General features: G+C 42.1%; 1 protein-coding gene across 1 annotated transcript in view; it reads left to right on the top strand.

The window, feature by feature from the left end:
* Window positions 1-7,555: 7,555 nt before the first annotated feature.
* Window positions 7,556-12,455, top strand: part of NUP205 (nucleoporin 205) — a 67,860-nt gene continuing 62,960 nt past the window's right edge. The window contains exons 1-2 of the mRNA XM_037165811.2: window positions 7,556-7,664; window positions 11,947-12,089. Coding sequence (XP_037021706.2) covers window positions 7,637-7,664; window positions 11,947-12,089 — 171 coding nt within the window. The 5' untranslated portion in view covers window positions 7,556-7,636. The remainder of the gene's footprint in view (window positions 7,665-11,946; window positions 12,090-12,455) is intronic.

Here is a 12,455-nt window from a genome sequence, read left to right as displayed (position 1 = left end):
AAGGGAGAGAGAGAATCATCAATACAAGTGAGAAGCATCAAGTGTTTGCCTGCTCATCTGTGCCTGGACCCAGGATTGTTCATGCCTGGACCAGGGGTAGAACCTGCATCCAAGGTGTGTGCCTTGACTGGGAATCGAACCTGCTACCTTTTGGTTACAGGATGACACTCCAACCAACTGAACTGCTCTGGCCAGGGTGATACCAGAGGCTTTTAAATTAAAAAATACTTAATACCTAATATTTTTACCTTAGTTGAGTCAAACCACCTGTCTACATGTATTTCCTAAATGTGTAATCATTCTTTGAGAAAAATGGTGTTTATTCAAAGAATTGTTCTCCTCCAACTTCTTTATGCCTTGTCCTGTCTGGAGACAGGAAGATAGACTGGATTTTCATAAGCCTCTTTTAGTTTTAGGATTTAATCAGTACCAAGGTTTCCAACCAAAAGTATTATTAAAATTATCTCTTGCAGATAATCTCAGTACTGGGATTATGGTGTCTTCAATTTTCTCTTTTATACTCTTACTGTTTGAAAAATGAGCAAAGGAAGGAGCCTTTCAAATGACCTAAACTTAAAGGCTTGAACATAATCAAAACATTTTCCTGGTCACTTGCAGGATGAACCTACTTAAGAAAAAGAATGCATTTTAAAATAAACAAATAAATATTAAATGAAACAAAAATGAACACCTGCTAAGGGAGTAACATTCAGAATATATAAAGAACTGCAACTCAACAACAACAACAAAAAATAGAATTAAAAAAATGGACAAATTAAAAGATGCACAACATCACCAATCAGTAAGGGAATGCAAATCAAAAACCACCATGAAACATTACTTCATTGTCGCGGAATTGTAGAAATCGGAACCCTTGCCCCCTGTTGGTGGGAAGTAAATGGTGCAGCGGCTGTGGAACAGGAGGTGGATTCCTCGCAAAGTGAGCACCGAGTTACCGTACGATCCAGAAGTCTCACTCCTGGGTGTATTCCCAGAATAACTGAATGTAGGGACTGGAAGGGATTTTGTACGCCCACATTCATGAGCACTATTCACAATAATCAAAAGGTGGAAGCAACCCAAGTGTCCGTCAGCGGATGAATGGATAAACAAAATGTGGTGTGTGCACACAGTGGGCTATTATTCAGCCTGAAAAAGGAAGGAAATTTTGACATATGCTACAGCATGGATGAACCTGAGGACATGATACTAAGTGAAAACAAGCCAGTCACCAAAGGACAAAGGACAAATAGTGTATGATTCCACGTAGAATAATCAAATTCGTGGAACCGGAAGAATGGTGGTTGCCCACGGGCTGCGGGGAGGGCGGAATAGGAGTGAGAGATGAATGGCTACCTAGTTCAGTGGGGGAAATTGGAAAAGTTCTGGAAGTGGATGGGGGTGATGGTTGCTGAACAGCATGGACGTACTTCATGCCTCAGAACTGTGCACTCTAAAATGATAAATGTTAGCCCTGGCTGGTGTAGCTCAGTGGATTGAGCATGGGCTGCGAACCAACGTTGGCAGTCAAGTCCCAGTCAGGGCACATGCCTGGGTTGCGGGCGTGGTCCCCAGGAGGGGGCGCACGAGAGGCAACCACACATTGACGTTTCTCTCCTCTTTCTCCTTCTCTTCCCCCTCTCTAAAAATGAATAAATAAAATCTTTAAAAAATGGTAACTGTTAGATTTTGTATATTTTATCATAATAAAAAAGTGGGTACCCAATCTTTCTCCAGGTATTATGCAGAGGTAATTTTAGAAACCAAGAAGCAACAATATTTCAAGGCTAAGATAGTTCTTACTTCTCTTAAATTACATTTAAAAAATGATGATCTTATTTTAGGATTGTCATGCTTATGGGTAGAGTTTGAAATCTTAAAATCACAGTAAGTTCTGTGTTTCTCTGACCACATCAATTTTCAATCTAATTTTAAAAGCATTTAAATTAGCCATGTGACTACATAAATGCTTATTAAATGTGCAATTTAAAATGTATAGGGCTGTGCAACATGGTTGAGTTAACATCGCCATGGGAATCTCATGAATAGAATTCAATGACATCGTGCTATTATTAGTACTGCATTAACCCATCTTTATCAGGCACTCATTCGTAGCTTATTTTTCCCTTCTTTAATTTCCAAACTTCACCTTCATTGTTCTTTGCTCTGATTGTTCTATTACTATAGCGGAATATCTTCTAAGTTTTGTATGTTAAAATGATATGTTATTGCACTGAATCTTTTCAGCAAACCAAGGAAAATATTCTTATTTCTATGTTATTAGATGAGGAAACTTAGGTTCAGAGAGGTTGAATAACTCACTCACTATCACACAGTAAGTCAATGGCAAAGTAGAAATTGAGATTCAGGGCACCCTGTCTTAATAATAGTCTCTCCTCAACTCCATCAGTATGTTGTACTTTATTTTCAGTATCTCCCTAAAATCTCAACTCTTCCATGACATGAGAAATGATAAAATACACATCATTGCTAATGACCATCAGCCCAATTGTGGCAGAGAAATGGCACCCATGACAAGCTTCTGGTTGATCTGGAATCTTTCTTAACATCGTCTAGTTAATTTTTGCATTTGTTTGCACATGGGAATTCCTATTGTCTTTTGTTTCTGAGTTTACATCATATCCTGAACAGTGCCATAGTTTATTTCAATTAATGCTTTCTTGTTCCCGGTACATGGTTTCGCTCTCAGCATTCTTCAGATGTGAGGAGTCTCTGCTCTTCATCACACTCGGACAGAATGCGGCTTCCCTCATAACTCCGCGCTCGCCTTCACACACTCTCCACCCTAGACTGGAGCCGAGTATTCCTGCTAATGCCCAGGGTGTAATCAAGCCTCTTTTTGATTGGATAAGTTGACTTTGCCACCAGTCCTTCTATGCTACTCGTCTCCAGCCCGTTTCCCTGTTTTGTGCCGTGCGCCACTGTGGCACGTGCCTTCTGCCTGGACCAAATTCCCACGTGCATCTATAGGAAAACCTCTCAAGGTGTTTCAACCAGCTGATTCCTCCGCTGGAGCCTGGTTTTTCATAAGAGGAAGTATGGAGTACGCTGTCTTCTTTAGGTCTGTATTGGTAGTCCAAGCCTTAGGAAAAGAGGAACCTAGTTTTCTTATTCTAGAGTTTTTAGGCACTTGCAAGAGAGAGGGTAGGTTGTGAAATTGTTTTCAAGGAATTGACGATATGGTCTGGCAATGGGTTAGGAGATAGTATTAGCTTGACCTTTCCCCAACTGTGTATTCATTTAACAAATGTTTATTGGCTACCTGTTGGGTTCCTCTACTCTTCCATGTACAGAGGGACAGACAAAGTTGTGGAAAATTATAACACATTATGGGAGAGCATAGCATTTAATTCAGCCTGATGTGGAGGGGCAGGGTGGGGAAAGGTGGTGCCTGAGAATAGTGACCAGACTAAGGGGCCGAATGTATTGCAGAACGAGAGTACAATGTGAACAAAGATTCCAAGGGAAGGATGATGTGATTACGGTGGTCAGAGGGGACACCCCATGAAGAAGGGGGCTGCAGGGGTAAAGGGTTGGGGGCCAGAGGGGCTGAATGAGTATCTAAGTATACAAAAGTACCCACTTATCTTTGGTTTTGCTTTCCACGGTTTCTGTTACCCACGACCAACCTCAGTGTGAAGATATTAAATGGAAAATTCCAGAAATAAGTAATTCATAAGTTTTAAACAGCTGTTCTGAGGGACGTGATGAAATCTCCACCAGTCCCACTCAGGACTTGAATCACAACCTTTGTTAGCATATCCACACCAATTAGTGGCTTAGAAGCCAGCTCGGTTATCAGACTGGTGACCAGAGAGAGAAATGTTCACATACCTTTTATTACAGTACATGGTTATTATTGTTCTAGTTTATTATTACTTCCAAGTAAGTTAATCCTTTTACTGCACCTAATGTATAGATCGAATTTTACCGTAGTTATGTATGTATAGGAAAAAACATAGCATATAAGGGTTTGGTACTGTCTTCAGTTTCTGTCATCCACTGGGGGTCTTGGAACCTATTTCCTGCACATGATGGGACAGTCCATTTAGCATTTATTTTGCCTTAGAAATAGTTTATTTTTATTTGACAAACATGCTTAGAGTGCTATGCATTTTGTTTACTGACATGGTTTCTTCAGGGCAGTAAAAGAGGGAAAAAGCAAAAGTGGAAACAGCAAGGCCTCTTTAATTCTAGGCTTGGAAATTGCCCAATGTCACTTCCACTGCACTTTTTTTTTTTTTTTTTTTTTGTCCAAGCCGGTCATAAGGCTCATCCAGATTCAATGTGGCAGATGATTACATAATGGCTTGACTTCAGGGAGTGCGATTTATTGGAGGCCTTTTAATAACAATCTTCCATAAGAAGCTAACCATTTTAATAGGGAGACAGCCTTCGGCACACGGGGCTGTAATATAGAGGTAGGTCACAGTGCAACAGGGACGTATGGAAAGAAACCCCTCGATTGGAAGGGGGAATCAGAAATAGCATCAGGGAGGCATCATTAACACAGGCCCTGAGACTTGGAGGACCAGTCCTGTTTTGGAGGTTAACTTGGTGGGTGGTCAACAGAAAGATGGGGAAGGGAAGGAAGGGCATTCCACGTAATGAGAACAGCGGGTACAAAGGCATCAGTACATGGTACAAGAGAGCATGTTGTACTGGGGGGAATAACAATCCTCTTCAGAATGGTCGGAGTAAAGGGCAGTTGAGGAAGAGTGAAGGTGAGGAGGCTGAACCTGATCAGGAAGCGGCATGAGTGCCTTGCTAAGGAGTTATCAAATACTACGCTTAGAATAGCTCACTGAGCCCTGGCTGGTGTAGCTCAGTGGATTGAGCGCGGTCCTGTGAACCAAACAACTGCGGTTTGATCCCCAGTTAGGGCACGTGCCTGCACCAGGCCAGTTTCCAGCAGCACATGCACAGGAAGCAACCAAACATTGATGTTTTTCTCCCTCTCTCCTTCCCTTCCCCTCTGAAGATTTTAAAAAAAAAAAAGGTAGCTCAAAAGTAGCTCACTGAGACATTCTGATCAGGGCAAGCACATGATCTGATTTGTGAAAATCCCTTTGGGAACCTGAGAGAGGGGGGGATGAGCTGGAAATCAGCAAGGGCATTAGAAGACAATTGCAATACCAAATGTAAGAAGATGATAAGATGAGAACTGAAGAGAACAATGACCTCAGGGGCAGAGAAGAGGAAAAGGGATCCAGAAGAGGTAGAATGGAGAGGATTTGGCAACGGAATGAAGAAGAAGGTTAAAAAGACTCTCAGGCTTCTGACTTTGGCAACCAAGTGGATATTGGTGGCAAGGTGTTTTTGTTTTGTTTTGTTTTTTTAATTTTATTTATTTATTTTAGACAGCAGGGAAGGTGGAAGAGAGGGAAACATCAATGTGTGTGCTTGCCTCTCAGGCACCCCCTCCCAGGAGCCTGACCTGGCCTGCAACCCAGGCATGTGCCCTGACTAGGAATGGAACCCTCTGGTTTGCAGGCCTGCGCGCTCAGTCCGCTGAGTCACACCATCAAGGACAGGTGGCGAGGTTTTAAGAGAACAGTGTTCATTTAAGTTATGGATTAATCAATTGATTTTGAGATGTCTGTGTGGCAATCAATAGAGAAGCAGGGTAGACCAGTAAGACACACAAATCCGAAGTCTAGCAGAGAGGACTGGACTAGAAATAGAAATGCAGAATTCATCAATTCATGGGTGGAGGTAAGAAGCCATAGATTTCCCAGAAGTGCACAGAAGGAAAAGAACAGGGGCTGGAAATGACGGAAAGGGAAGAGCGACATTTAATGGGGTGAAGAGGAGGAGAAGTTCTTGTAGGAAACTTGAAAAGAAGAACAGAACAGTGGAAGGAACACCAGGAAAGTGATGTCCCACGGGTCGAGGGAGAGAATGCTTGTGTGATGGTGGGTGAGGGGGAGTTGCAGGAAGCTGAAGAGTTCCCTCTTTGAAAGCAAAGTGACCTACCCAGAAGGAAGTGTGTGGGATCAAACACTGTGGAGGGGAGGGCTTGTCATAATTGTGCTGAGAAAGAAAATCTTTGAATGCCGCTTCCTGCCAACTTTCTGCTCAGTATTCTTCTCACTTTCACACTAAACTTCGCCTTTTCATTCTCTCTTCCCCTTCACTCCTTAAAACCACTTTAACTGACTGGCATTTCTCTCTCTATAACAATGACTTTAAAAAAAAATCACCAATGACTTTTGTGTTCCACCTAATATACATTCTCTCACTATTACCTGTGCAGGAGAATGAATATGCCTGATATTCTTAACAATGTACTCTGAGATTTTGTCTAATTTATCTAATTGTGATTTTCAACAGGGAAATGGGTATACAAACTCTTTTCTCTTAGCCTCAATGGAATGTTGGGGAAGTTGATACAGTGAAGTAGTAAGGCGTGTGCACATCTGCGATAAGGAGCTATAATTATATTATCTGCCTGATAAGATTGTTTAAGGGATTAAATGAGATAATGTAGTAATAATATAAAAAACAAAATATATAAAGCAATATATACATATATTGTACCATACATCATTATTATATGATACTGTGAAATACTCAATAAATATCTGGCATGTGGTAGCAAATGGTAATGGGTACATTTGAGTTTGAAAATTAGCAAACTAAAACCTAGCAAGTGAAGAAAGAAGGTCCAGTTATTTGTGGGTGCTTAGGTAGAAAAATATTTGTTAGTATGAAATGATATGTTGGGATATTGCTTCAAAATAATATCCACGTTGGCCTTGGCCGATGTGGCTCAGTTGGTTGGAGCATTCTTCAGTACATCCAAAAGTTTTGGTTCGGATTCCCAGTCAAGGTGCATGCCTAGGTTGGGGTACTTACTAGAAGGCAACTGTTTCTTTCTCACTCTCTCTCAAAGCAATGAAAAAAATGTCCTTGGGTAAGGATAAAAAATAAATAAATAAAATAATCTCTGCGTTGGGGGTGGGGTCCAGGAATCCACAATGCTATTGAAGCTGGATGTTCATTATTCTAATTTTGTATCATTTGAAAACTTCAGAATACAATGTTATTATTTGTTTCACTCTATGCAACTGTGTTGACACAATGCACTTGATATATTGAAATGTAATAACAACTTAGTTTGTAACAACTCAAACTAGGGTTTTGGGGTTTAGGCACTTTACACATTTCTCCATTCCCAGAAGTAAGGGAGTAATGCGGGGAATATTTAATTTGAAATGAAGATGATGACTTGGATTTACGGTTCTTATATATCATAAGTGAGAGTCATTTCAATAACTAGTTTCAGAATATCCTTTTCTGTTCCACCTCACCAATTTTATTCACTATTAACAAGAAACTACAAGTCCCAGGATGCACTGCACAATAACGTTAAGTCAAGGACCTCGCTTTTTCGATCCGGTTGCCCTCGCCTTATTTGAATGGTAATAATCGCGGCAAAAATTGACGTCTGCGACCCAGAGCAGATTTCCGAGTCGTTGTTGTACCCCTGGATCTGTCTGGCGTGCAGTTCGGAGGGGCCAGCGTGGTACCTTTCTGTTCAGGTATCGCCCCGGGCAGCCTCTCACTTTCTGGGGCTTCCGTGCGCACTGGGCTCAGTTAGTGCGCCTCCAAGATGGCGACGCTGTTGGCGGTAAATTCGGGTAAGTGCGGTGGGGCCGAAGGGTAACTGGGGCAGGGCTCCGATCGGTTTTCCAGGGAGACACCTGGGCTGTGAGGTTCCTTGGAGCCCACGCCTCCTACTGTGCATAGTGCTCGCTTCTCCCTAGCTCTGGGCCTAGCATGCCGACCCTTCCCCAGTTTGAATGGCGCGCCTCGGCGCTGCGGCTGTACTCCCGGAGCTGGGCTTTGAGGGTCGAGGCAAGGAGAACGGGTTCACTGCAGTCGTGCGTACAATCTCTCGCAGCCCAGGGCCGAGCCTGATCATTCCCATTCCCCACCCCATTATGTGTCTGCGGCCGGGATTCCGCCAGGATACGCAAGTCTCGGGCAATGAGGCCAGAGGACCTGAGATATTTTTCAGCCACGAGCGCCGGCTGACAACTTGCACGGGGACCCTTCGTGGAGGTTGGGGGCTTTTGCAGGAAGCGAGGACCCCGATTATGAACCTTGCAACCTGAAAGGTGGCGGAGAAGGAGAAGGGGTGCCCTGGGCTCATCAGATGACTTCCAGTTTTGCGGATGTGGCCATTTCTGGATGCTCCTGTACCTTTGGAGTGTTTGATTTTGGGGGCGAGGTAGAATCTAGAAGGCACTGAAGGAACTCGGAAAGACTTGGGGTGGGTTCTCTTTTGGCAGTTCTCAACCGGGGAATTTCAAACGTCTCGGGCGTTTGAAAGAGTGGGTGCATTTTGATTGTCACAATTCCTGGGAAGCGCTGTTGGCGCCTAGTGGGCGGGGCGAAGATTCCTGAAAGTGAATTTTCTGCTTAGAATGGCAGTGGCTAGATTGAAACGTACTTAGCTTCGTGGGCACAGTTAAGAGCTTATCTGTGATAATTGCTCTTCGAGAATCTCATTCAAGAGCACTCTTTCTTTGGCGCCTTGTCCTTCTGGCTCTATGCCCCCCCCCCCCCCCCGTTGGTTCTGCTATGCACAGGACTGATATTCTTGAAAAGTTACCCAAAGCTGAGTGTTTCAAATCAAACCATTTCAGAAACGGAACTTAACTGAGGCTATGTGTGTATAACACAGAGAAATTTATTAGTTCCTCACAGGTTCTATTGTATATTGTGTTATTTTTACAGAGTTTACTTTCTTTTATCAACTCCTTGCCAGAGTTCTTTTTTTCTTTTTATTGACTTATTCCTAAGTTTAGTATATTTTATTGATTATGCTACTACAGTTTCCCCCTTTGCGCCCCCCCACACCTGGCCCGGTACCCCCATTGCCTCCAGCATTTCCCCTCCCCTTAGTTTGTCAGCGTTCTTAATACTTGTTGTAAGGCAAGATTCGAATTTGCCTAGGAGTCATTTTTGGTATCTTTTCTTTGCACCCAGTGCCAGTCAGTTGCCAATTCTGACTCTACAAACAGACCTTGTCGATTTCACTGTCCTAGTTTAGGTTTCTACTCAGGAGTGGCTTACCTCTCATCCTTGGTTCCTGACACTTCCTGTTCCAGGGAGTCCATCAGTCATTCCTTTGCCCTACAATGCCAGCTTCATTGTGTCACCTACTACTACTTGAAGCTTTCCCATTTACTAATAGGAAAAAAGCCATCTTGTTCTGAAATCCAAGGCTCAAAACTCCTCCATCCTTAGCAGTTACTAAGGGCCAAGAAAGTGATTTCTAGGGAAGTCAGCCAGGCACCATGCAACCAGCATCTGATGGGGCGTCACCAGGACCCAGGGGCAGGCCCTCATTTTGACAGGCCCAGAACTCTCTTTGGTAGTGTGTCCAGAGTTGATCAGATCCTAGTAATTCAATTTCTCTAATGAAACTCAGTAAAAGACAGATATATGCCATACCAGTATGCCAGTTTATTGATCTTTAATGGGAAGTATATCTGCACTGGTGCTTCTGCTGGTGCATCAGCTCATTCTTTGCTCTAGACATTTATATGACGCTCTGTATTTTAATCAGAGGTTCGGCAAGTATGGGAGCAAAGGAGGGAGTTGGATGGTTGCTCTCTGAGTGTGGTCGAGGCATCCTGACTCCATTCCCCCACGCCAAAGACCTGACATACCATTTCCCACCCTGCCCTTCAGATTAGGGTAGGTGTTCCCTTGTATATATTCTCAGCACTCTACACTTCATCACATTTTTTATTCGTGCATCCCCTGCTGGGAAGTGACCTGCAGGGAACTGGCCTGCAACCCAGGCATGTGCCCTGACTGGGAATCGAACCTCGATTGTCTTGTTTGCAGGCCCGCACTCAATCCACTGAGCTACACCAGCCAGGGCTTGGTAACTGTTTTTTGAAGTCTGTATTTCCTGTCCCACTTGTCAATCTCTAAATTCTATGAGGGATCTTGTCTGTCTTGTTTAGTCTGTAGTCCCAGGCCCTCCATAAGTATTTGTTGAGTGAATGAATGACCGAGCTTGACCAATTTAGTCTGTTCTCTCCCTACACATTCTCCTTTTTAAAAAATCCCCCAGTAGATTGCCTTTGTTCTGATATTGTTCATAGAAATGTAGTGCATTTAATTAGGTTAACTTTCATGTCAGTCATACTGTCCTGGTAACTTTATTTGGTTCTGTGTTTTCTCAGATACCAGTTAAATGTGTTACTAGAGCATCCTTTACAGTTTAGGCTAACTGTACAGTTAGTATCGTTATTTATTTCTGAGTTTTATCTGTTGAGTGACTGATTGGATTTGACTAGTTTCCCTTTCAGCATCTTTATAAAAACATGGGAACCATAGCTGATTGTTTGAAGACTTCAAGTCCACTACCTTGGACTTCAGGGTAGTGTCATTCCAATACTGGGTTTTAAATAAATGTAGCGGGTCCTCCACCATAAAAGGAAAGCATATATAAAACATGAGCGCACTGGAGTAATAAGTGAATGAATGTTAGTATTTCATATAAAACTTGTTTGACTTTTGCATGTACGTGTGTACTGGGTTGAGATACGGAATATTTCTTACCACGGGCTACAGTAAAACGAATTTTGAAAGCCACCAGTCTGACACCATTCTCTCACACGTGCTCTTTGAATTCTCTTTCACACTTTCCCTTGACTGTTCGTTGTCACCCACATTTTTCTCATCCTTCAAATTGCTGCACAAGTGTATAGCCGTCCCTCAGACGTCCTTGACCATCATTTGATCTTTTAAAATTCTTATATTGTCTGTGGCAACAATTATACTCTTTGTATGGTTAGTGGGATATTTCACTCACCTACACTTTGTCTCCTGAACTTGATTGCAAGTGTTTAAAAACCAGGATGGTTTCTCTTCTTATCCCCTGTCATATCATACTGTTTGGTCATGGAGCTTAAATATTTTTAGGTAAGTGAATTTGGCTGACTTTAGGTAAATTTGCCTGGGCGTGTCTGGATGGGATCTTAATTTCTTTACTTCCCAGGCTATTTACCGGACATGTCTGAAATACCTAAATTCACCTTTTTGTTTCTGTGTGGAGGCAGTGCCGCTTAGTGGTAGGACGCACTGCTGCCAGACTGCCTGCGTTCACTCCCTACTTACTTACCCAGGGTGACCTCGGTGAGTTTCTTGGCCTCTGCCTCAGTTTCCGTGTCTATAAAGATGGAGGAAGACATGGCGCTGACCTCCTAGTGTTCTGAGACGATAATACATGGAAAGAGCTTAGAACTGTGCTCAGTGGCACGTAGCAGAAGTTCAGTGTTACCTGTTACTTACTACCTTCACAAATCTAAACGTAACCCTTTTTATATGAATTTACAAAAGTATTTCCTAACTCTGTGATGTTTTTTTTATTAGCTGGTATCCTGGCCAAAATGCTTTTTTTTCTTAGCTGCACAGTTTTACAAACTCTGGTTTAACGCCCTACTCCTGCTTTTCATTTGGATGGAAAGTCACTTACGTGTATTGCGTGCCTTCGGTGTGCCGGGCACCGTGTTGTGTGTTTTATCTAGTGTGTCTCTTCAGTCATTCGACCCCAGGGAGCAGGTGGCGTCCTTATTTTAGGTAAAAGGAAATCGAAGCATAAAGAGGTTATTTTCTCAGTCTTTGTCACACAGCTAATACAGTGGCAAAACCAGGTTCAGCTGCTATTCCAACTTCAGGTCAGAATTTACATTATATTAAGTTAGATAAAATGACGTTCATGTTTTTGCTTGAGAATTTTAGTAAGTGTGCTTTTTGGTTAATGTTTGGTTTATATGTATACCTCGGTGTATTTAAAAGTATCCATGAACGTGACTAAAATGTGTAGACAACACCTTAAGTTATTTTCCAAATGTATCATTTTATCTGATGTTGGTTTTATTTCTTTTTCTCTTGAAGCTGCTAGTCTGTGGGGTCCTTATAAAGACATTTGGCAAACGGTGGGAAATGCTCTGTGGAGAAGACAACCCGAAGCTGTCCACCTTCTTGACATGATTTTGAAGAAACATAAACCTGACTTCATCTCATTGTTCAGAAACCCAGTAGGAAATTTTCTCTTTTGTTTTTTTGGATTTGCTTTTTTGTTTTTTTAAAGATTGAAGGAGCACATGAACTCTTAATGTGTGTACATGAAATATGTTACTTGTACTTGTCCATTGATTTCAAGTTTTCTCTAAAAATGTCATGTTTTCCTAGAACTAGTTATTAGTTTCTTTTTGTTTCCCGTAGAAATGAATATTGATTTATTTCTAGTTAGGAGATATATTCATATTTGAATACAATTTAGAGAGTTTAGTGTATTCGAGAAAAATGAGCCTCCTTGGAATTTTTACTTATAGTTCGTACATCTAAGCTCAGTAAGATTGATTATTTTATTTGTTACCAGGTACACCTCAAAATTTTAACTC

The sequence above is a fragment of the Artibeus jamaicensis genome, unplaced genomic scaffold, assembly GCF_021234435.1.
Source record: "Artibeus jamaicensis isolate MK-2021 breed Jamaican fruit bat unplaced genomic scaffold, CSHL_Jam_final scaffold_3307, whole genome shotgun sequence".
Taxonomy (NCBI): Eukaryota; Metazoa; Chordata; class Mammalia; order Chiroptera; family Phyllostomidae; genus Artibeus; species Artibeus jamaicensis.
Note: the sequence above shows the minus strand (reverse complement) of the source record. Positions and strands in the feature narration are given on the sequence as shown.